This window comes from Erythrolamprus reginae, chromosome 2 (genome assembly GCF_031021105.1).
Source record: "Erythrolamprus reginae isolate rEryReg1 chromosome 2, rEryReg1.hap1, whole genome shotgun sequence".
Classification (NCBI taxonomy): domain Eukaryota; kingdom Metazoa; phylum Chordata; class Lepidosauria; order Squamata; family Dipsadidae; genus Erythrolamprus; species Erythrolamprus reginae.
The window spans coordinates 145544678-145567281 of record NC_091951.1 but is presented as its reverse complement, the minus strand read 5'-3'; the positions used below and the strand labels follow the sequence as shown (position 1 = coordinate 145567281).

Sequence of the window (22604 nt, the reverse complement as noted above, 5' to 3'; positions counted from 1 at the left end):
GTAAGATGAAAGGTTCGTAAGATGAAACATTGTTTCCCATAGGAAACAATGTAAAGTCAATTAATCCGTGCAACCAAACCCCCCCCCGCAAAAAAACGGCGTTCGGCGACTGCTGGGAAGCCGCGTGGCTATTTTAAAAGGTGACAGCCAGGCTGGGGGGCTTCCCAGCAACCTCCCGAACCCCGAACCCGGAAGTTCGGCAAAGGTTCGGGGTTCGGGAGGTTGCTGGGAAGCCGCCCAGGCCGGCTGTCACCTTTTAAAACAGCCGTGCGGCTTCCCAGCAGCTTCCCGAAGCCGAACGCCAAACCCGAACTTCTGCGTTCGGTGTTTGGCGACTGCTGGGAAGCCGCGTGGCTGTTTTAAAAGGTGACAGCCGGCCTGGGGGGCTTCCCAGCAACCTCCCGAACCCGGAAGTTCGGCAAAAGTTCGGGGTTCGGGAGGTTGCTGGGAAGCCCCCCAGGCCGGCTGTCACCTTTTAAAACAGCCGTGCGGCTTCCCAGCAGCTTCCAGAAGCCGAACGCCAAACCCGAACTTCCGCGTTCGGAGACAGCTGGGAAGCCGCGTGGCTGTTTTAAAAGGTGACAGCCGGCCTGGGGGGCTTCCCAGCAACCTCCCGAACCCCGAACCCGGAAGTTCGGCAAAAGTTCGGGGTTCGGGGGGTGCTGGGAAGCCCCCCAGCCCGGCTGTCACTTTTTAAAACAGCCGCACGGCTTCCCAGCTGCCTCCCGAAGCCGAACGCTGTTCTGTCTGGGTGCCCCCAGACTTCAACACCAACGGGAAAAAGCAGCCAGACACGCTGGTAAAAGCAAAAGCACTTTATAGTTTGAAAAATAAACACAGAGAAAAACCTGTTCTTCCCAACAGGCAGGCTATGAGGCTTCACAGCAAAGTCCTGACGGCCAGACAATACAGCAGACTTCTTGCTGGCACACACACCACTGTAGAGAATAAGCCCCCACGCCTTTTTCCCCAAGGTTTCAGACTTCAAGGCCACAAGTCAGAATCAGAGACACCAAAGATCACAGCCAGGTCCCAGGACTCCCAAAGATACTACTCCACAAGACAGGAAGGGTGGGTCTGCCTTTTCAGCCTTTCTGGGGAGAACCACACGCAAACCCAGCTGTTACCTATTTAGGACTGGAAGTACCTGGCTAATTGTCCCCTTCGTTGTTCTGCTCTTCTCTGCCTGTGATCGATGATGGCTTGAGCATTTTCATCTAAGGACTCCAGGCTGCTTGCTGGGGAGAGCTCCACCCCGGGGGACTCTGGCTGTTCTCCCTCTCCCTCGGCCTGATATTCCTCCCCCCCTTCTACCTGGGCCTCCTCCTCCTCCTCCTGTTCCTCATCCCCCCCCCTCTGAGCAGGGAGCCGGCAGAGGTTCAGCCGTTCCCTGAGGAGCCTCAGACGGAATCACAACAAACGCCAAACCCGAACTTCCGCGTTCGGAGACAGCTGGGAAGCCGCGCGGCTGTTTTAAAAGGTGACAGCCGGCCTGGGGGGCTTCCCAGCAACCTCCCGGACCCCGAACCCGGAAGTTCGGCAAAAGTTCGGGGTTCGGGGGGGTGCTGGGAAGCCCCCCAGCCCGGCTGTCACCTTTTAAAACAGCCGCGCGGCTTCCCAGCTGTCTCCGAACGCCGAACGCAGAAGTTCGGGTTTGGCGTTCGGCTTCGGGAGACAGCTGGGAAGCCGCGCGGCTGTTTTAAAAGGTGACAGCCGGCCTGGGGGGCTTCCCAGCAACCTCCCGAACCGAACCCGGGGTTCAGAAAAAATTTGCCTCTTCTTACGAACTTTTTTGGAGTTACGAACCGGCGTTCGGGAGGCTGCTGGGAAGCCCCGCCGCCCGGCTGTCACCTTTTAAAACAGCCACGCGGCTTCCCAGCAGTCTCCGAACGCCGGTTCGTAACTCCAAAAAAGTTCGTAAGAAGAGGCAAAATTTTTCTGAACCCCGGGTTCGTATCACGAGTTGTTCGTAAGACGAGGGGTTCGTATCTTGAGGTACCACTGTATATAGAAAAAAGGAAACAACACTAACACATACTGCTGTAATGGTGATATTAGCTTGTGACAGATAATTCATTTATATCTTTACTATTGGTAATTTAAAAAGCTAAAATGAATTAGATTGAAAACAGAATATGGAAATACTAATTATGCTTCTTGCTTTCTATTGCATTGCTATCAAATTTTAAAGCATAGGGCATAAAGCCCTTAATTTCAGAGGTGGGATCTAGAAACATACTATGTAGCTTTTTGCAGAACTGTGCCGTAAATACATGGGGATATTTATGCAACTTTCTTCCAAGGTGGCTTCATTTTATGTATTGTGGTCTAGATTTTTGGTTTGGCTACATTCCTTCAAAATGTAATTTCGATTATCATTTCATAATTGCTATTAAGTCATTTATGTTTCCTATTTTTGCTTACACTATTGAACTAATAATAGTAAGAGAGGGCAAGAGATAATGTAGTAATTTAAACTTCAGTTTGTAAGTGCCAACTTGTGATCTTTTTTTTTTAAAAGCTATTCGTTTATCTTCAGATACAGAGTTGGTCAGATTATCTAAGGCAAGGCCAGTAGCTTTGTAGAAAGAAATATTACCCCTAATTAGTGTTGGCTTGCTAAAATAAAATTAATTGGTCAGGATAATATATCCAAACAATAAATAATTGCAATGAAAAAGTACAAAGGTTTTTGATTGTTGGCAGCAAGATGCGGTAGGAATTCTCAGATGTTAATAATCCCTTTAAGATCCTCTAGTTACAGTTCAAATTAAAAGTGACTCTGCTTTCATTACACTATAACAAGGTGAGATTTTGCATTAATCTGGGCCATACCTAATATTTTTATATCTAAAAGAAAAATAGGTTACTGATACCTTAAAGTTGTAATTTTTCAGCATTCCTTTGGAGTCCCACTTGTTGGCTCAGTATCTCTGTTGAGGTGTGCTGTAGAATTAAGTCAAAATATTTTGGAACTCTACCTAGAGGACTGGCATTTTTCTCATGAAAGGAGAAAAAATAATTACAATAACTTGTGCACATTTTAAGGATTCAAGCAACTATATTCCCACTTTTTAAAAGTGACGATAATAAGTGAGGAATAAAGTGAAATCTATCATATCTAAATATATATTTTCAGTAAATTCCTTTTAAGAATTATATGACATTATCATATTAAAATAATTACTGCTGTAACAATTAAAGTAGATTGCTTTGTCTTAAACAGTTAAGGAATGCAGGGTTAGACAGATTAATTACTATATTTCATGAATTCATGTCTTGTGCCATATAATAAGTACCTGTATTTCAGTATATGAAAGGACAGAGTCAAATGTGTCATTTTAGGAATTGTGAGGACTATATCTCTAGATGAAGTATCATTCCTGCTGTAGTAATCTTTAGCTTATTCTTGGACAAGTTTGAGTTTTCCATATATATTTTAAATTTTTTCTGGAAAGGATCGTTGGATTCTCCCACACACTCCCCTGTTAAAATTCCCGATATGATTAATATAACATAAGCGCTTATTCTCTCTTTTTAAGCCTCTTGTTGGATTTTATTAAAAATAATAAAAATATTCTCAAAAAGTATAAAAAGAAGTATTAGTTATCTTTTTATACTCACTAAGTAAAAGGCTCGGGATATTTTGATATAGTTATTTCTGTGTATTACCTCCTGTCTATTTCTATGGAAGGATTCTTAATACTCCCCTCCAAAAGTTTATTCCAGTTCCTCATTAGAGTTATTGGAGATTTCTTACCTGGAAATATCAATTAAAAAAATAGACTCTGGAAATACTTATTTGTTTCTCAAGAAACCACTGAATGAGCAGTGAAGATAACCTCTAACTTCGTCAGTGTTTCACAATAAATTAAATCCATTCCACTCTAAAAATCAAATTATAGCCATAAACAGTGAGATCAAAATATGATGAAACAACATGAAATAATACAATGTTATTAAGATAGTTCATTAGTTCACAAAAAATTCAATTGTAGTTCATTCATAACTAAAGGTACTTCACTGGAAATTCAAATTTGCTTAGAAGTTCAATAGATTTTCATTTGACTTACTTTCAAGTAAGCCTCAGATTTTACATTCTGCTTTTATTTAATGCAGTTTAGTTCAATGTATATTGATTTTAACAAGGCTTTCAAATTAACTTACATATTATCTTTTTATTTTTCAAGTGGAAGGATAAAAAAAAGATAAATAATGTGTATATTTTGTCTGAAGCAGGCTTTCTTCTCAGTGACTATCTATGCATGTTCTTGCATTATATGGTAACAGCACTGTGTTTTCCTGTCATTTTTATAATCCTTTTCCTGGCTGAAGTGATACTCAAGCAACAATGGGTAGTAATCACATTGCCCCCTTCACCTTCAAAAGGAGAGAGGCGGAGATGATCGTGAAACTTTCCAGCAGGCTACAGTAAGCATAACCGTGTGTTAGCCCATAATATGTTAATAATAGCCAAAAAGAGATCATCGGCACAATTATAGTACCTTGCAGGAATTTTTCATATCATGAATGAATTAATACAGCTGTAAAATTATGCAAATAGCTCAATTTATATACTCATTTTTATCTTTATATGAATGAACTTATTGTTGTGTTCATATCTACAGTACTGCCTCTGTCCCTTTTAACTCTCACTGGCATTAAAATGATTATTGTAAAAATAATAGTATTTTTCAAAATTACTTTGTATTGAATTTCAACAATCTTCTTTTAAAATTAAACACAATTAAAGCCAAGACATTTAAAGAACAAAAAACAGTATATGAAGTAGTGTATAGATGTGATAAAAGCAAGAATGATTTGCAAAAATAAAAAGATTGAGAGGTACAGTGAATGATGTTGGTAAACTAGACTTATTTACAATTTCTTTTCATCACATTCCTTTAGTTTATTTAACATATTATTCCTCTTCTGTACTTTGCATAATGTTGGTTACTTAAAATCAGTTGTGTGAGTTATATATATATAACTCAGTAATTTATTTACACCAGAGGTGAAGTACCTGTGGCCCCACAGATATTGCTAAACTACCTTCCAGAGTACTTCACAATTACCACTCTCATTGTGGCTGCTGAGACTTGAGCATTACCAGGAAAAACTACAATTTCCTAATTCTACATATCTTGGACAATGTGGAATTAAAGAATGGATATAATTGTGCTAATAGTTCTTCATGCAGTCAGAAAAATAAAAAAATTCTAGTGCCCCATTCTACCAGGTAAGCACTTCCTTCTATGCATTAGATATATAAAACCATTTCCTATTTCACAGGTGATTTGGAACTTCCATAAAATATTCAAATTATAAACACCTTTCTCTTATAATACTTGTCAAAGGATAATGAATCATAGTACATAAATAAGCCTGATATCATTTATTTCATTTTATTGTTTCCCAAAATCCAGAAAATAGGTGAAGCTCTCTCTTTGTGCTTAGATCAGTTCATTATTATTAGGTTGTGTTGTAGTTCTGGCATACATTTATTTTATACATTAATCAGATGTAATGGAGCTTCATACAATAACCAGGCAGCAGTTTCATAGTCCCAAATCCATAATCATCTCTGGCCTATCATGCTTTGGTGGATTCTATAGAAAGAAAATTGCTCCTGTGTAAACTTTTGCAGATGTTCATGCCCAGGAACCAAGAATGAGTAGTAGTGTCTAAAGCAAATGCCAAGATAGTGAAATGGCCTTAGTTATGGTTTAGGAATCTTTTTGGTATTTTTAATTAATATTATGCTACATGTATTCATATATTCAGTATGTCATATGACAGTGATGTGCCAAAAAGGGGTATGTGGGTGTGCTAGCATGCGTGCATGTGCCCACACCCCTTCCGTCCCCATGCATGCGCACCCCCCCCTGCGCTGCCTCCCGCACTTGCCCACAGGCCTTACTGAAGCCTGGTACGTGAAAAAAACCCTGGAAGTTCTGGAAAACATACTTGAGGTTTGCGTGTTGTGCTGTAATTTGCAGGAAGCTTCCCTGAACTCTCTGGAGTGCAAAAAAACAGTACAATGGGAAAACGGAAGTGTGTTTTTCCGGACTTCCAGTTTGTTCGTTAGGCAATTTGTTTTGCCTCCGGGGCTTCAGGGAAGCTTCTCTGAATCATCTAGAGGGTGAAACGGCCTTTTCCAAGGCTGAAAATCAGCTGGCCATTTGTCGCACGCATGCCATAGATTCGCCATCTTGGTAATATGTTATATTGTTATATCAGAATAAGAATGAGTGGGAGGCAATTCCCTGTTTTCTCTTTCCTCAATTTCTACAAGCCTATAGTATCTTTTACCAGTCTCATATATATTTTTGACATTATTGAAAGGAGAAATTTAAAGTAGGCTTAGAAAAAAAGGAAGCAAAATTCAAGAGTGCAGGAGCTTTCTCTCATGTTTAAGCAATTTTTTTGACGTCTTATTTTGTCTCTGAGAAAGGTTGCCTTTTACTGTTAAATGTTGGTGGTCTTGTGACTGATGTGCTTTTTATTACCTTTATTAAGACTGACATTTCCAGTGAAACTAAATTATGACTAATATTTTAGTAAGTGCATTGCTAAACATTTACACACATTTTAAGAATACGTTTCAAAGTCTACACCAGTATTTCTTTTGATAGAAATTGGATTCCTTAATATTAATGAGTTGTTACTGTTATTATGGATTTAATTATGCATATGGTCCTCAGGTTATAATCAGTCATTCAGCAGCCATTCAAACTTGTGATGGCAATGAACAAGGGAGACTTATGAAGGGTCCTTAGAGTTCCAGCTGTTGTTTTCCCACATTCATGTGATCACAATTTCCAAAGTTTCCTGCTGACTTCCCCAAAACAAAATCGAAGTATGATCACATGAGGACCTTGCTTAATAACCTGCGCTATCCTTGTTTTAATGATAGGGAGCAGGATTTCCAGAATTGCTGTTAGTAAGTGATGTCATGTGTTTTATGACTGCGGTGTTTAAGAGTAGCAATTGTGCTTCCAATTGTTGTTATAAACCAGAGACTATATTGTCTATTCTAGATTTTGTGTGTGTATGTGAGTAGCTTTTCTATCAGTTGGGGAAATACTTGAATATATTTATTTTTCCATATAATAGATTAAGATATATACTTAAGTAATATGTGAGTGATTGTTTTTTTAATAATCAAGGTACTTAGATAAAATTTAGATTAGTTTTAATGAATTGGGTTTCTTATATGTATTTTGTATTGCTCCCATTTTGTAAGCCACCCTGAGTCTATAGAGAAAGGCAGCATAGAAATCCAAATAATAAATAAATAATAATAAATATCCTATTTCCTGAATGTGTTTCTTAGCCTTTACCTCCAGACATAGCCAGTAGAACCTTGACTAAAATAGCACTAGCATACCTGAAATAAAAGTAAACTTCAGTTGCATTTCTGGCATTCAATTGTGACAAAACTGGTCAATAGCATTGTTTTTAGAAGAGAATGCTACTTCTAGTACAACTATGATGACCAAGGTAATGTTCGTTTATTTGAAAACATTGTACTAAGACTTTGATTATTTGTTTGTTTGTTTGTTTGCTTGTTTATTTATTTATTTAGTTATTTATTATTTTGACTTCTATGCCGCCCAATCCCAAAGGACTTAGGGCAGCTTACAACATTATAAAAAATTACAATTAACAGCAATAATGAAAAGAAGTCAAGGAAAAAAAACCTAATTTCTAAAATCGTAATTAAAACTAAGACAATTTAATTGCATACATACTAGCCATTCAAACCAATTCGAACACGTGGACAACTAATGGTTGCTTTAGGGCCCCCAGGCCTGCCAGCATATCTCTGGGCTAAATTAGTGACCACCTCAACACATATAATGGAAGAAGAGTTAATGTTAAGGAAATGAATTAATGAGAAAAATAGATGTGCAATTTCCTTGTGAAATTAAGAGAAATGAAAAAGCGTAATAGACGTAAATAAAGGTAATTTGATCTTGAAGTGAGATGATGAATACATTAAGTATGTTGAAAAGTATAGGTTAGGATCATATTTGTTGCACTCAAATGAAAGTAAGACTACATAGGTTGGAGATGCCCCATCAGTAATATTAGGATCAAGGATGAGCACTGGGAAATTGCACAAGAATCCAGATATATTTATGTATTTATAATATTTATGTAGCCGCTTACCCACAGCATCTCAAATGAATGTCATGTGGAAAACCCCCTATTCTGTTAAGTAACGTGAGTGGATGGATTGAAACGAGAGAGTACAGAAAAAGTGATTGGGCTACTTGGTTATCCAAAAATAAATGATTGATGAATATCTGCTTCAGATGCATAGCTTAAGTATTAGTCTATTCGAGTATACTTTTACTTTTTTGGGGGAAAAGGAATCATGAATCTTATCAGCTGGATTTATTTTATTGAGTAAAAGTTGAAATACTGCAGGAAGAGAAGTTGTGAAAGTAATAAGATTGATCCTGTTTATAAATTGGTGAGAGAACGTGGTGAAGTGAAAAATCTTCAGACCCAGGAATCATTCGGTTGAAGAGGCAAAGCTTAATTTGGCGTAGTGTTTGGCCTAGCATATGGTATGATTCCAATTCAAAAAGCTTATTTCTTGAAAACTTTTAATTAAAAATAATAACACCTGCAATGAAGTATTATATGTGATGGAGTAGCCTTTGAAAATTGTCTGTATATATGCAAGTTGGTAGGAATGAGACAGAGAAAATATATGGCATCAAGTTCATTATTATTGGTGTGTATTTGTAAACTATTTCAATTGGTTCCAATGTTTAAAACACAGAAGCAATTTGGGATTTCCTTTACCCATGCCAATCTGTTTCTGATTTAAGATCAGATATAGAACTTTCTGACTGTATTTAAACAAATTAAAATATTTAAAAGTGATTATTTTGGTCAATCTTCCCCTACCTAGGATTTATTAGTTTATTAGATTTATTATCTCTGCTATTTTTAAAGAAAGGCCTAAAGATTCATTTATTTACTTTCCCTAAATAGGGTTTTCCTTCTATTCTAGTGCCAGAGCTTGTATTAGCAAATACTAGTAACTAGCTGCTGCAGTTATTATTAATAGTATTTATTTATTGATTAAGCTTGTTGATTCCCTGTAACTGTAGAAGGTTTGCAGGTTAAAACAAAAAATCACAATAAAACAATATAAGTAAAAAACAACAGACAAAAGGTGATAAACACCAGGCAGCATCAGACGAAGACCTAGTACCTTTGCCAGATCTTTAAGGCCTTTTGAAACATCAGGATAAGGAATACCTAGATTTCAGAGAGGTGGGAGGACTTTATTTCAAACTAGCACACTTTACAGTATTTTGCAACCCAAGTAGTATTAGTGGCAACAGTAACTATGATTTCCTGTTTATAAGTTGCTTTTGGTAGGGTTTTTCCCTTAAAGGCAGCCAAGAAATATAATAGACCTTGATTAGTAACTGCCTTGGAAAGTGATAATTTGAAGTTACAGTGGTGATGAAAAGGGAATGTTGTGACCAATGCCTACATTTATGACATTTGCAGCATTTTTGTCAGTCATGTTTGCCATTTTGGTTAATCTATTTTTAATATTATTGGGGGGATTTTTAATTAATGGATGACTTGGATGGATGTAATATTGTGCATGAGACAAATGATTGGTATGAGTGGGATGGCTGGGGTGGGTGGGGTTACGGTATGGATGTGATGAATGGTAACAGCATGAATGATAGATTTGGCCCACTGACGCTCGAGAGGTGGGAGGGGAAGGGGCACCGATTTCTGGGGTGGCAGAGGGTCGGAATATTCCAGTGTTGCTGGGGAGAGGCAGATATGGCGGGGGCCACGGAGTTAGCCGTTCCAGGGGAACGAGGGATCGTTGCTTAATAACGATCCCTTGTTCTGGCTCCGTGAGCCCAATCTTGGGTACTGGTGATGAGTGTAACTCTGGCCCTGGGCTCAGGTTGCTGCTGCTCAATGCCAGGTCAGTGGTAAATAAAGCTCCTGGATGAGGAGGCCGACCTGGCATGTATTACTGAAACCTGGTTGGGCCCAGAGGGAGGAGTTCCTCTCTCTGAAATTTGCCCAGCCGGGTTTCAGATATGGCATCAACCTCGACCCCAGGGAAGGGGGGGAGGAGTGGCTATTATAGCCAGGGAGAGCCTTTGCCTACGTAGACTCATTGCTCCGGAAATTGCGGGTTGCGAGTCTCTCTTGATGAAGTTGGACTTAGGGGTTCAGGTGGGCTTATTTCTCACGTACCTGCCTCCCAGCTGCATGTCAAAAGCCCTGCCTGTGCTACTCGAGGAGGTAGCCGGGTTGGCGGTGGAGTTGCAAAGTGCCGCGTCCCCCTGACGGCGTCCGGCGGCTTCTGAAGCAGTGCTGGGTGAAAGAGGGCGGGCGGGCAACGGCGGAAGGCGAGAGGCACTGGGCAGCGGCTTCTGAAGCGGCGCTGGGCAAAAGAGGCCCGCCCACCCTCTTTTGCCCAGCGCCGCTTCGGAAACCGCTGCCCAGCGCCTTCCGCCGTTGCCCACCCGCCCTCTTTCGCCCAGCGCCGCTTTGGAAGCTGCCGGACGCCGTCAGGGGGGCGCGGCGCTTTGCAACTGCATCAGCGGTGGGAGCCGGACTCGGCCACCGCCCCCCCCCTGCTAGCTCCGAGGCCGGGAACCCGCCGCCGCTGCCCTCGAGAGGCCGGTTAGGAAGGAAGGAAGGGAAGCAGGAAAGCGGCTGCTTCTCTCTTCCTCCTTCCCCGCGCTGCTTGGCGAGCAGAGGCAGTCGCCTCGCCTGCCGCCCTGCTCTGCTTCCCTCCCTCCCTCCTTCCCTCCGCACACCCAGAGACAAAGGAGGCGCGGAGTGTGGGGAGCAGCCTGGCAGGGCGCTCGCAGGCGGCGGCGGGGGACAAAAAGCAGGCCAGCGCCTGGCTCCTGCCTCTCTGGGACCGCCGACCGAGCGGAGCAGCGGCGCGGATGGCTCGCAGCCAGGTTGGGGAAGGTGGGGCGTGCATTGCTGGCTCGTCCCGTTCTGCGGCGCACACAAGATTGACAGGCATGCAGAATGACAGGCGAGCAGGAGGACCTTCCTAACTCCCTCCCCCCCAGCCGAAAACCCAAAGGCGGTATGCAGGATGACATGCATGGCAAAGGGGCGGGAAGGATCGGGAGGCTCAAGCCTCCTTCATTGGTGGCGGCCGGTTTCTGATTTTTGGGCTTGCACGCATTAATCGCTTTCCCATTGATTCCTATGGGGAACAGTTGTTCGAGATATGAGTTGATCGACTTACGAGCCCAGGTCTGGAACCAATTAAACTCGTATGTCGAGGTACTACTGTACTTTGAATTCTACTTTAACCTATAGCTTTCATTTCTTATTAATAGTCATGCCTTTGACTTAATTTCAAATGCTTGTAATATGGATTTCTTTTATTTTTAATAAGATATTGTTATGAACTACAATCTTAATAAATTAGATTATGATGATGTTAATATTAGATTGGATAGAAAAAAGTAACCTTTCTTATGTTGAATAGAACAAGATAAAAAATGGCATTTGTGGTGTGGAGTTTCAGAAGGCAAAAAATTGCTGTATTCAGTGTATAAGATGCACCAACATTTCCACCCTCTTTTAGGGGTGGTGGTAAAGTGTGTCTTATACTCTGAAAAATACAGTAGTTAGTTAAATTCTTTATCTGAGTCATCAGTGCTCTGGAACAGATGGCTATATGTTCTACTATACATACAGTTGTCTGTATGTATTGGGGAACTATGGCCCTTTTGTGATCTGTGAACTTCAACTTCCAGAATTCCTGAGCCTGCCAGTTCACAGATCATAAAAGGGCTATAGTTCCTCACTCCTGTTCAGTGATAAGGGCTGCAAAGGACAATTACTATGGTATACAAGTGTTTCCTCTAGGAATTGAGATATCTAGTTCTGTTTTCCTCAGTAGTGTCTTGACACTTCCCCCCATCTCCTGAAATGTAAGCACTTTCATTTTACTTATAATCTGCAGTATGCCAGCATCAGTATATTTTAATTGATCTGATTGTTTTTAGGAGTGTCATGGCAAAACCTGAAATTTGTGCTCCTTAAACTTCAATTCCACTCAACTTTTTATTTCAGTTTTTTTTAATGTAAGAAAGCCTAGCTGCTTTTAACATTTAGGTACATATAGAGAGTTGTATGTTTTCTGTGTCCCACAGATTAGTAATCTCTTCACTCCTTGGTTCTTTTCTGTATCATTTGAAACACTTTGGGATGGTTTTTGAAGATGAGCCGTACAGTTTACTGTTATTTTATGGTGGAAACATGAACAATAAATTAACCCTAAAATATTATATCACAATTACAGCAAAAAAACCCTTTCTTTAAAAAAATATGGCCTTCGTCATTCTGTGCCTCTCAGTCTTCCATTAGTGTTACATTCTCTGTAGTTTGTGTCCCCTAAAATATTGAAATGTGGGGGAAAGATCAGAAGCCTCAGGATACTGGTATTCATATATAATGATGTTATTATATAACACACACCCCTTTTTACCTGTTCACACATCTTTCAGTCAATTTATATCCTCAATAAACCTCAATCAAACTATATAGTTTTACCGTCATACTATGATTTGCGCTGTTCAAACACAATCACATATTAGTTTACCATAAAAGATGATATATAACACTATGTAGGGACATATTCATACAATTCCAAATCTTAGTGTGATTCTTGAAAAGAGCCATATCTAAGAAGTAAAAAATAAGGTTTTTTTTAAGATAATCATATTTAACAGTACAGTATTGGGAGAGCTTTGAAATGTAATCATGAAATATTTCCACAGTGGGAGTTAAAGAGGTTAGTGTTAGCAGTTCTTATCTCTTTTATCTCTATCAGATATAAAAAGTATTTTTATTTGGCATTCTTGCCACAAAAATATTTTTATACACTTCCTTCCTTTAGGGATAAAAATGAGCAGCACAAAATCATTTTGTGGCTTTTAATTTACTTCACAAATATAACTAAAATAGTTGCTTTATACTGAATTTTGGAAGTTAAATGAACAACTAAAGCCCTTCTAATTTGTGGTTTTGTGTTAAGATCAACCAATTCTTATAAAAAATGTGATGAGTACAAATGTAAAATTTTAATATTATTAATAGAGATAATAAAAATCGTTATTGCCATATAATTATTATAAAGGGACAAACTATAAAACATAGCTAGTAATTTATAAATATCCTAAAAGAAAAGTGACATAATGTAAGAAAATAACATTTATGTTTTCTTTGTAGTAGTTACAATTTATTTTATTTATTTATTAGATTTTTATGCCGCCCCTCTCTGAAGACTCGGAGTTAGTATCTTGCACTTTGCCCCCATCCAACTCCTTCTTGGAATTTATCTTCTTGCATTAGCTATGTGTGCATTCCTCTATATAAATGCTTTTGATTGGTGCTGCTGAAATAAGTTTTAAATTATTTAAAATGTGGAAAAATTCCTTCCCAATTTTTTTAACAGAGAGAGACTGAGAACACACAGCATTGAATCATCAGGAAAATTGAAGATTTCTCCTGAACAGCATTGGGATTTTACTGCAGAGGACTTGAAAGATCTTGGAGAAATTGGACGTGGCGCTTATGGTTCTGTCAACAAAATGGTCCACAAACCAAGTGGGCAAATTATGGCTGTTAAAGTAGGTGATGCCCATAATTATTTGTACTTCCAACATTTGTACTTCCATACATGACAAATAATTTAATGCTCATCCATCTAACACTCAACAAATACCTGTTGTTTATATAGCACTTTATAATTGCTATACAGTATTAGCAGAGAACTGTATTATTACTAGTTTAGTCTGAAGTGATATATGAAGTTTGAAGAAAATAAGTCTATTCTTTCCTTAAAAATATGTCTGCGTATGCATAACACGGGATTTAAAAATGTTGACAAGTTGTAATGATACAGGTACAATATTTTTTCATGGACAGATCATTAGTTTAAACCAGTAGTTCTCAACCGTTTCTTCACACTGGACCCCCTTTAAATAATATTTCTTCAAGCTTCACAGACATCAAGCAACCCCCTGTGGACCACTGGTTGGGAACCACTGATTTACTTATGGGAACCACTGATTTACTTATGGGATTTTACATATTATCCACAGCTTTTCTGCAACAGCACTGTAGATGTCTTTTAAGTTACATCAATAAATATAATGAAGAGATCACCTCTCCTCATTCCTGTTCCACTCTCTTCAGGAGTATAAATGAAATCAAAATATTTTTATCTGAACTCTGAACATAATACGGTCACTACACTTTAGTGGATAGTTATCCAAAATAACTTGACATGATTTTAGGGGTATTGCTTTCTCCCTTATTGCCTAATTTTTCATTCTGTAGCAGTAAAAGTCTGGGTGGGATTGGAAAATGTATGGGAAGCTTTAAAAAAATGTTTTTAAATTCCAGTAGTTAACTAGACGCTGCAGTTCAACATGCATTTTGCAGCTTGTTTTCACAGCTACAACACTGAGATCAGCAAAAAGAAGTAGAAGCATATTTATTATACATGAATTGACCCTACAAATATAATAACAGCAAAAACACATTAGTTTGCTTTTTAATTTTAAACTTTTTCCTAATGCATGCACAATACATATTTTAAATACCAAGTGCCAAAAAGCTAAACTAGTAATGTTTTATGTCTGATCGTTAGAAAGTTTAATTACATAGCTACATCATCTGTATAAATATCTGTATATTATATATTTTCACAGTGCAAACTATACTTTTACATTGAAAAAGTGCAATATAAACACAGAGACAATAATTCTATTAGTCATAAATGCTTAGATTTTTCCATAGCAAAGAATTTAAAAACAGCAATACACTTACTTATCAGCAAGCAGTCATTTTGCTATGTCCCATTGATAAGGCTTCAAGAGATTGAAAAGAGCATGGGATGACATTATCCTCTTTTGCCTTAAATTTGTGTAATTTATTCTTAATAGGGGGATGCAGTTTTATTAAATCATGTTTTATGCTAGAAAAATAGGTAGAAGAATCTTAGCTGAGGCTGTGGCTTATTCACTTTTGAAAATAAGAGCTGAATTATATATATTTATATATTATATATTTATTAGATTTGTATGCCGCCCCTCTCCGAAGACTTAGGGTGGCTCACAACAACAATACAATATACAGAATACAAATCCAATATAAATTAAAAACGAAATTTAAAACCCATAAATATTAAAAACAATCATTACTGCACAACCATACCATTCTCATGTATTACATTCAGGAAAAAAGGTGGTAGTGGGGAAGAGATAATTATTCCCTCCCATGCCTGGCGACATAGATAGGTCTTCAACATCTTGCGGAAGGCGGGAAGAGTAGGGGCAATTTGAACCTCTGGGGGGGAGTTGGTTCCAGAGGGCTGGGGTTGCCACAGAGAAGGCCCTTTCCCTGGGTCCCGCCAAACGGCATTGTTTAGTCAAAGGGACCCAGAGAAGGCCAACTCTGTGGGACCTGATTGGCTGCTGGGATTCATGCGGCAGAAGGTGGTCCCAGAGGTATTCTGGTCTGATGCCATGTAGGGCTTTATAGGTCATTACCAGCACTTTGAATTGTGACCGGAAACTGGTCGGCAACCAGTGCATGCTGCGGAGTGTTGACGAAACGTGGGCAGATCTTGGAAGCTCCATGATAGCTCTCACGGCTGCATTCTGCATGATCTGGAGTTTCCAAACACTTTCAAAGGTAGCCCCATGTAGAGAGCATTGCAGTAGTTGAACCTCGAGGTGATTAGGGCATGAGTGACTGTGAGCAGTGACCCCCGGTACAAATAGGGCCGCAACTGGTGCACCAGGCGGACCTGGGTGAATGCCCTCCTCACCACAGCTGAAAGATGGTATTCTAATGTTAGCTGTGGATCGAGGAGGACGCCCAAGTTGCAGACACTCTCCGAAGGGGTCAATAATCCCCCCCCCAGGGTAATGAACAGACAGATGGAATTGTCCTTGGGAGGTAGGACCCACAGCCACTCCGTCTTGTCAGGGTTGAGTTTGAGTCTGTTGACACCCATCCAGACCCCAACAGCCTCCAGGCACCGGTACATCACTTCCACTGCTTCTCTGACTGGACATGGGGTGGAGATGTACAACTGGGTATCATCAGCATACTCACCCCATGCCCTTGGATGATCTCACCCAGCGATTTCATGAAGATATTAAATAGCGGGGGGAGAGGACCGACCCCTGAGGCACCCCACAAGGGAGAGACCTAGAGGTCGACCTCTGACCTCCCACTAACACTGACTGTGACCGACTGGAGAGGTAGGAGGAGAACCACTGAAGGACAGTGCCTTCCACTCCCAGCCTCTCCAGCCAGTGCAGATGGTATTGAAAGCCGCTGCGAGGTCAAGAAGCACCAGGACAGAGGACAAGCCCCTGTCCCGGGCCCACCAGAGATCATCCATCAGCGCGACCAAAGCAGTTTCTGTGCTGTAGCCGGGTCTGAGTCCCGACTGTTAAGGGCCTAGATAATCGGCTTCTTCCAAGGACCGCTGGAGCAACACCACCTTCTCAACAACCTTCCCCATAAAGGAAAGATTGGAGACTGGATGATAGTTATTAAGTACGGTTGGGTCCAGGGAAGGCTTCTTGAGGAGGGGGTGCACAAGTGCCTCCTTGTAAGGAGCCGGAAAGGACCCCCCTCAAAGAAGTGTTGCCAATCTCCTGGACCTAGCTCCGTGTCACCTCTCTGCTGGCCAAAACCAACCAAGAGGGACACGGATCCAGTAGACAGGTGGCGGAACTCACAGCTCCAATGGCCTTGTCCACTTCATCAGGTGTCACCAGGTCAAACTCCACCCAGACAGATGGACAAGGACGGGCCCCAGTCACCTCGACTGACTCATTGTCAGCCGACACTGCTATTCAATTGGAGTTGAGGTCCGTCCAGATCTGAGCGACTTTATCAGCGAAAAACAAGTTAAAATCCTCGGCACTGCTCTGCAAGGGCTCCCCAACTCCCCCCTGATTAAGAAGGGAGCGGGTCACCCTAAACAGAGCAGCCAGGCGGGATTCCGCTGATGCAATCAAGGCGGCATGATCTTGCCGCCTTGAGTGCCACTTTGTAAGTCTTAATATGAGCTCTTACAAGTGTTCGGTCAGATTCGGATTTACTCTTCCTCCATCGCTTCTCTAGACGTCTCTTCTGGCGTTTCAACACCCGGAGCTCCTCGGTAAACCAAGGAGCTCTCTGGGGTCTAGTGCCACAGAGAGGTCGCAACGGCGCAATTCAGTCAAGAGCCTCCGTCGCAGCCCTGTTCCAGACCACAGCAAGAGACTCCGCCGAGCTGTGTACTAGTGAATCCGGTAAAACCCTAAGCACCCTCTGAAAACCTTCTGGATCCATCAGGCATCTGGGGCGGAACCACCTAGTTGGTTCCACCTCCCTGTGGGGAAGGATTGGAGCCTTGAAGTCGAGCCGTAGCAGGAAATGGTCTGACCATGACAAAGGCACAACTTCTAAGCCCCTTACTCTCAGACCATTAATCAACTGCTCTGAGAGAAATATCATGTCGGGCGCGTGTCCCCCCTCATGAGTCGGAATTGCTAAAGAGTATAAATTTGCCTGAAAACATTACAACCATTTTTACTGTTACTCTATGGTTCACTTTAAAACTTTGATAGTCCTCACCTTACTCATTCATTTAATTGCTTTTCAAGATTACAACGGCATTGAAAAAAGTGATTTATGGCCATTTTTTACACTTATGACCATTGCAGCATTCCTATAGTCATGCGATCAAAATTCAGATGCTTGGCAACATACTTATGACCGTTGCTATGTCCCAAAGATCCCCTTTTGCAACTTTCTGAGAAGCAAAGTTAATGGTGAAGCCACGTTCACTTAACAACTAGTTTATTATCTTGCAGTATCAACTGCAGTGATTCACTCAACTGTGGCAAGAAAGATAGTAAAAATGGGGCAAAAACTCACTTGACAAATGTCTCACTTAACAACAGAAATGTTGGGCTCAATTGCGGTCATAAGTGGAGAACTGCCTATATGAAGGGTATTTATTAATTGTATTAATTAGATTTTTATTCCACCCTTCTCCTTAGACTCAGGGCGGCTCACAAGAAAGATTAATACGAAATGTGTAAGAAATCTAAATTAAAATATACTCTAAAAACCCCAATACTTAAAATTAATCAATCACATTCATCCCATCATGTACCATGCATTCAGTCATTGGCTGGGGCTAGATATTAAGGCTCAGTGGTTCCAAGCCTGTCAGCAGAGGTGAGTTTTTAAGTCCTTGCAGAAGGCAGAGAGAGTGGGGGCAGTGCAAGGGGAGTGGAGGGCGTTCGTTCTAAAGGTCTGTGGCCACCACAGAGAAAGCTCTAAATCACCCTAGTTGGATTGACCCATATCACTTGTTTCGGCAGAAGGGGCTTGTTACGGACCTTGTCTGCCAAGGAATATTTGGCAAGATATATCTTAGATATATCTGCCAAGAAATAATTGGTTGGTGGAGGGCTCTAAGAAAAGAGGCTGTTCTCTGTAGTCCCTGCCCTTTCTAGCCTTGAATGAGATCTGCCCCGTCTCCTTAGTTTTCTAGAAGAGCCTTAAAACTTGGTTTTGCTACTTGGCCTGAGGCACAAGTGCGAATGCTCTATGTTGTAGGTAGTTGATGCAGTAAGAGAGAAGACCCCCATCCTGTGCTATTCGTCCTCTTAATTTTTACTCTCCATACTTAACTCTTACAAATTGTAACTGTTTTTAATATTGATCTTGTATCATTTGGTAAGTTGTCCAAAGTCACTTCAACAGTGAGATAGATGGCATATAAATTTAATATACAGTGGTACCTCATGATACGAACTTAATTGGTTCCAGGAGGAGGTTCGTAAGGTGAAAAGTTCGTAAGACGAAACAATGTTTCCCATAGGAATCAATGTAAAAGCAAATAATGCGTGAAAATCCTTCAGGAAAATCCCAAACTTTAGAAGGGAGGCGAACAGAGGGCAGGGAGGAGCAGCTAAAGGGGGCGGGTGGAAGAAGCAAGGCTAGGCTAAAGGGTGAGTGGGAAGGAAGAAAGGCAATGGAGGCGCCCCTCCCTTTTCTTTCTTCAAAAGACACCCTTTCAGTGCCTGTGCAAGAACGCTGTTCACCTCCAAAGTCTTTCCCCCTCCAAGCCGCCCCTCCCTTTTCTTTCTTCAAAAGACACTTTTTCAGTGCCTCTGCAAGCACGCTGTTCTCTGCAAAGTCTTTTCCCCTCCAAGCCGCCCCTCCCTTTTCTTTCTTCAAAAGATACCCTTTCAGTGCCTGCAAGCATGCTGTTCTCCTACTTTTGTTAATGCAAAGTCTTTCCCCCTCCAAGCCGCCCCTCCCTTTTCTTCAAAAAAGGGGAAAAAAAGAAACCCCTTCATCCCAGCAGCAGCTGCTTGGGTTCGTAAGGTGAAAATAGTTCGGAAGAAGAGGCAAAAAATCTTAAACACCGGGTTCGTATCTTGAAAGGTTCGTTAGAAGAGGCGTTCGTAAGATGAGGTACCACTGTATTAAAAATAGAATTTGTTGAGAGTGAATAGTATTTGAGTTTTAACCATCTGGTATGTTTTCTGGAAAAAGCTTATGTAGTTCTTAAAGCTCTACCAGAGAGGTTAAGCATAAGCTAATTCTGAGATGGAAGGGCAGCCATTCAAAGATGACTTCCTATGGGGATTTAGAATATTAGTTGAACTTATATAACATTTTAGGTTTTAACGTGTCAGCTTAAGCTATGCATTCTACATTATTCATATCATACCTAGGCTTAGCATTACTTTTACACACTGTACAATTTTAATCTTATCTAGAATACCTATATGCTTTATGCTTTAAATATTGCTTGCTTTAAATATTTGCGTCAGCTCTTTCTGTCACATTTGTTCAGTGTCAGGTAAAAGTGAGGGAGGGGGGAAGATTCTGAATTTCTATGGGAAATGGCAATAAAATGCCAAAATTAATCCAGCTGTACAAGGAAAAGATTTTTCATAAAGCAAGAGAAATTTATAAACCAGAAGCAAATTCAAGAGTTGGGATGAGAATGGATGTAATTATTTGATGCAATTATTTATATACAAAAAAAAGTTGGGATGAGTAGATTGCCACTTAGCATATTAATGATTCAAGAAATACACAAAAGAATTACTTTACAGATGATGTAAAGATGGGTCATAGGAGATCATAACATTCTAGGAATGATATCATCTAAAGGAAAACAAAGAAGGATAGAGGAACTGATGGCTTATTTAGTGCCATAAATAACATAAATTGCTTGAATTAAAGAGACTATTAGAATAAGATAAATGTTAAATCAATTTTGGAAGAAAGAGCCAGTTTGGTCTAGTACTTTAAGACACTTAGACTAAGAACAGGCAATTGTGAGTTCTAGTTCCCTCTCCCTCCTTTCAGGCAAGGGCAATAATCCAGTCAGTCAATTCAAGACACAATGGATAGACCAACATTTGGTTGATGTGAAAATGCAGACCCTGGACTGCAAAACACAAACCCTGATCCCATAATCAGCCAGATGTTTAGAAAGGATTTGGCACTTTTATCCGTCTTATTTATTTTTCCTCTGTTTTTCAATGCATTTTATAGTCAACACTTCATTTTCTGATAATAGGCAATATCTTCAATATCCATAATTTCCAATTAAAGAGAAGAATTCTTTGCTTATTGTTTTCCGGGTTGCAGAATGATAGCTCTGGAAGAATTTGCCCAGAAAACATGTAGCATACCTCTGGAATAAAGCAAAACTTTTCTGTCTCTGCTATTTTGTGGCTTCTGTAGATTGGGAAACTATTCCTTGGAGAGGCACTGAGGATCTCATATATTTCAGTGAAGATCCATAATATGAGTAAACTATTGTTGCTGTAAGGATTTTTTGTGTGAGATATGTTAGGTTGTAACTCAGTGACATGCATAGTTTTAAATTGCCATGTTTGCCCAAAAAGAACTGTCTTATATTTTTTTGAACCCTGAAATAAGCACTTGGCCTTATCACCATGCATTCAAAAGATTGATTGGGCTTATTACAGGGGATGTCTTTATTGGGGGGAAACAGGATAGTTTGTTTACAATTGTTTTTTTAAAAATTGCTTTAGAACTATGAGAGGTATGTCCTTTGTGTAAGAAGATTAAATTCCCCTTCCGAAAAACCACTTTGTATCATTTGCTGCAAATAGCAATTGAAGTAAACAAGGTCCAGGAAGTTCAATGAAAAGAAAAGAGGAAAAACAGCTAGGCCGTTGTGAAATGATTTGAGGCTGAAATGATTTTAGTCTGGTGAGCCAGTTCTAAGCATATTAGCTAATGTTAATCCAGGACATAGTTTGACATTTTTTATTAGATATAATTTAGTATTTGATTGTCAGATGGCTTCCATCCAACAATTTGAAGGTAAATAATTTTTTAGCCAAGTAAAACAAAACAAACAAAAAAAATAGGCATCTACTCATTAAAGTTGTGGTGCTGTTTTGTTTATTGTAAATCTCAGTATAAATGTAAGAAGATTCTAGTGTAATTTGGTATTGTTACCAATTTAGGATAAAGCTGTTGCTTTTAAATACAGTATTTAAAAAATCATGATTCAAGTGAGATTAATAGTGTAATAGTGCCATTGATAATGCTTGAACAGTCCTCATTCACCTTATTAATCCCATGTCTTACTATGAATTTTTAGGCTATTGTACTCTGTATTTGAGGGGGGAAAACTGGAACTCTTTGATTTATATGTTTTTGTAATATTTATCAAGTGTTGGATAATTCAATTATAAATTATATTTAGCTTTACAGAGCATTTAATAGGAATAAATTGGGAAGAACAATTTTGAACTTGGTGCTTTTACTTTTAATATAGGGTAATACAATATTATTTTACTACAATAATAGTTAGTTTACACTCTTACTTTCACTGATCGTGCAATGACATGATTTTTCCAATTATTACAGATGCTACAAAAAATTGTGCTGAGATGTAATATTGTTTTAGAAATTCTTCCTATGATAATACAAAATTCATCTGATACATAATTGGAAACCTTTCTTAGCTTGTCAAGATCAGTTTGTTTCCTCAAAGGATAATTAGTCCTTTTGTCTCCATACAATCGTATTTCTTTGTCTACTTGCATGATTAAAAAATGTGTCTTCCACAATTTATTACTAACCTATTACTAAAATACTAACCAATGATTAATAGTAAATACTGTAAATAATGATTTTCAAATCACAATAAAATAATTGAAAAAAAATATGAAAAAAATATTGGCACTGATTAAAACAAGAATATCATACAAAGCCATATGCAGAAATCCTGCTAACCAATGATTAATAGTATGCTTTTTCTTTTTGGTCAAATGCCATCCAAGGACTTTTAGTAGTATGGAAATACAAGTCAAGAATTCTGTCTCTTGAAAATTCTATAATTAGAAAAGTGCCTCTGTGCACTTTTAGTTTCACTTTCATTTTAGCATGTGGGATTGCTGGCAACTTCAATCAGCTGAATGTTGGGAGGCAAATACAGTGATACCTCTACTTACAAACTTAATTCATTCCGTGACCAGGTT

The 22604-nt window shown here is 39.7% G+C and overlaps 1 protein-coding gene across 8 annotated transcripts in view; it reads left to right on the top strand.

Annotated features, from left to right (window-relative positions):
• The window catches only part of MAP2K4 (mitogen-activated protein kinase kinase 4), a 62905-nt gene that overhangs the window by 20323 nt on the left and 19978 nt on the right, over positions 1–22604 (top strand). For 7 of the 8 annotated variants that reach the window (XM_070739775.1, XM_070739773.1, XM_070739772.1 and 4 more), the window contains 2 exons: positions 4336–4431; positions 13496–13670. In XM_070739775.1, the coding sequence (XP_070595876.1) occupies positions 4352–4431; positions 13496–13670 (255 nt within the window). In that variant the 5' untranslated portion in view covers positions 4336–4351. The remainder of the gene's footprint in view (positions 1–4335; positions 4432–13495; positions 13671–22604) is intronic. The other variant, XM_070739771.1, reaches the window with a different exon arrangement.